The 1,260-nt window shown below is 30.1% G+C and overlaps 1 protein-coding gene across 1 annotated transcript; it reads left to right on the forward strand.

Moving 5' to 3' along the window:
- Positions 1 to 568: 568 nt before the first annotated feature.
- Positions 569 to 925, forward strand: LOC133295399 (glycine-rich cell wall structural protein 1.0-like). The gene has a single exon (XM_061494227.1). It carries the CDS (start codon positions 569 to 571, stop codon positions 923 to 925), a length of 357 nt encoding a protein of 118 aa, XP_061350211.1.
- The last annotated feature ends 335 nt before the right edge of the window (positions 926 to 1,260 follow it).

Here is a 1,260-nt window from a genome sequence, read left to right on the forward strand (position 1 = left end):
GAATTTTATAGAGACCAGGGGACTAATTTTTTTTGTAAGGGCCTAAAGTGAGATCGTATTTTTTGTTAGAGATCCAAAAAAGACTTTACTCAAAAAAAAAATTATTAAGTTTCACGAAACAATATCTAGTTTTATCCTAACACTATTACATACATGAAAATTAAAAATCAATTTAAAATAAATTTTTAAAAACTTATTTGATAAAGACATAATTTTTTTTAAAGTTATTTTATATATTTTAAATATTTTATTTAAAATTATGACATTTACATTTTTTGAAAAAATAAAAAAGGAACTAATTTATAAATAAATCTAAAGAAAAAAATTTAAAAATTTTATATAAAATTATGTGATGAAAAATATATTTATTAATCTGTATTATATCCCGCCATTATCTAATTATTTTAAAACACAAAATAGGATAAAGATATGAGATGAGATACGAGTTTATCTTTCCCTTATTATCGCTCTTGCTCTGATCGTGTAAACTTGGTGCTTGGCTATACAATTATAAAAGGGCATAGCAAACTGAGGCTCAAAGCCAATAGACGTTCAATATTTGGTAGATATGGGATGCTTTTGCTTCCAAGGTAGAAAGAAGAGAGATGAAAACAATTACAAGAAGAGAGATGAGAACAATTACAAGAAGAAAGACGAAAAGAATTACAAGAAGAGCGAAGGATTTCAAGGTACGCGTAAAAGTCATGCCTCTAAAGCAAGCACAAGTAGAGTCAGAGGTGGTGATTCTGCCAAAGACGGTGGAATGGCTATTATGATGGGTGCTTTTGCACCAGCAATCGCCGCACATGGAGGGGGCTGTGGTGGACACCATAATGGACATGGAAGTGGGGGAGGATACGGTGGTGGTGGATGCGGTGGCGGCGGCGGTTGCGGAGGAGGCGGCGGTTGCGGAGGCGGCAGCTGAGATTGTGGTTGCCACAAATACATTTGGAATTTAAGGTCAATTATAATGTCCTTGATTTTTACATTGAGCATATTAGGAGTGTTTGACTTTTTTTTTTTTTTTTTTCTTTAATTAAAAATTGTTAATCACACCAAAAAAAAAAATTGTAAAAAATTTTATTTATATTTATTTTATTTCTTATTTTTAGAATTTTGTAAAGGAATGGTAGGATAACTTCTTATATTTATGCAATGGTAAAAAAGTGAATTTTGTATTTACTTTTGTTTTATTGACTTTTATGTTTTATATTTATTGTAAAAAACGTGAATTTTGTAAAAATTGTAAATCACACCGAA

This window comes from Gastrolobium bilobum, unplaced genomic scaffold (genome assembly GCF_033153095.1).
Source record: "Gastrolobium bilobum isolate Gb01-03AN ecotype WA unplaced genomic scaffold, APGP_CSIRO_Gbil_v1 utg8004, whole genome shotgun sequence".
NCBI classification, from domain to species: domain Eukaryota; kingdom Viridiplantae; phylum Streptophyta; class Magnoliopsida; order Fabales; family Fabaceae; genus Gastrolobium; species Gastrolobium bilobum.

Bases quoted from the DNA above. Each gene is read 5' to 3' on its own strand.
- LOC133295399 (XM_061494227.1), top strand. From the start codon at position 569: ATGGGATGCTTTTGCTTCCAAGGTAGAAAGAAGAGAGATGAAAACAAT.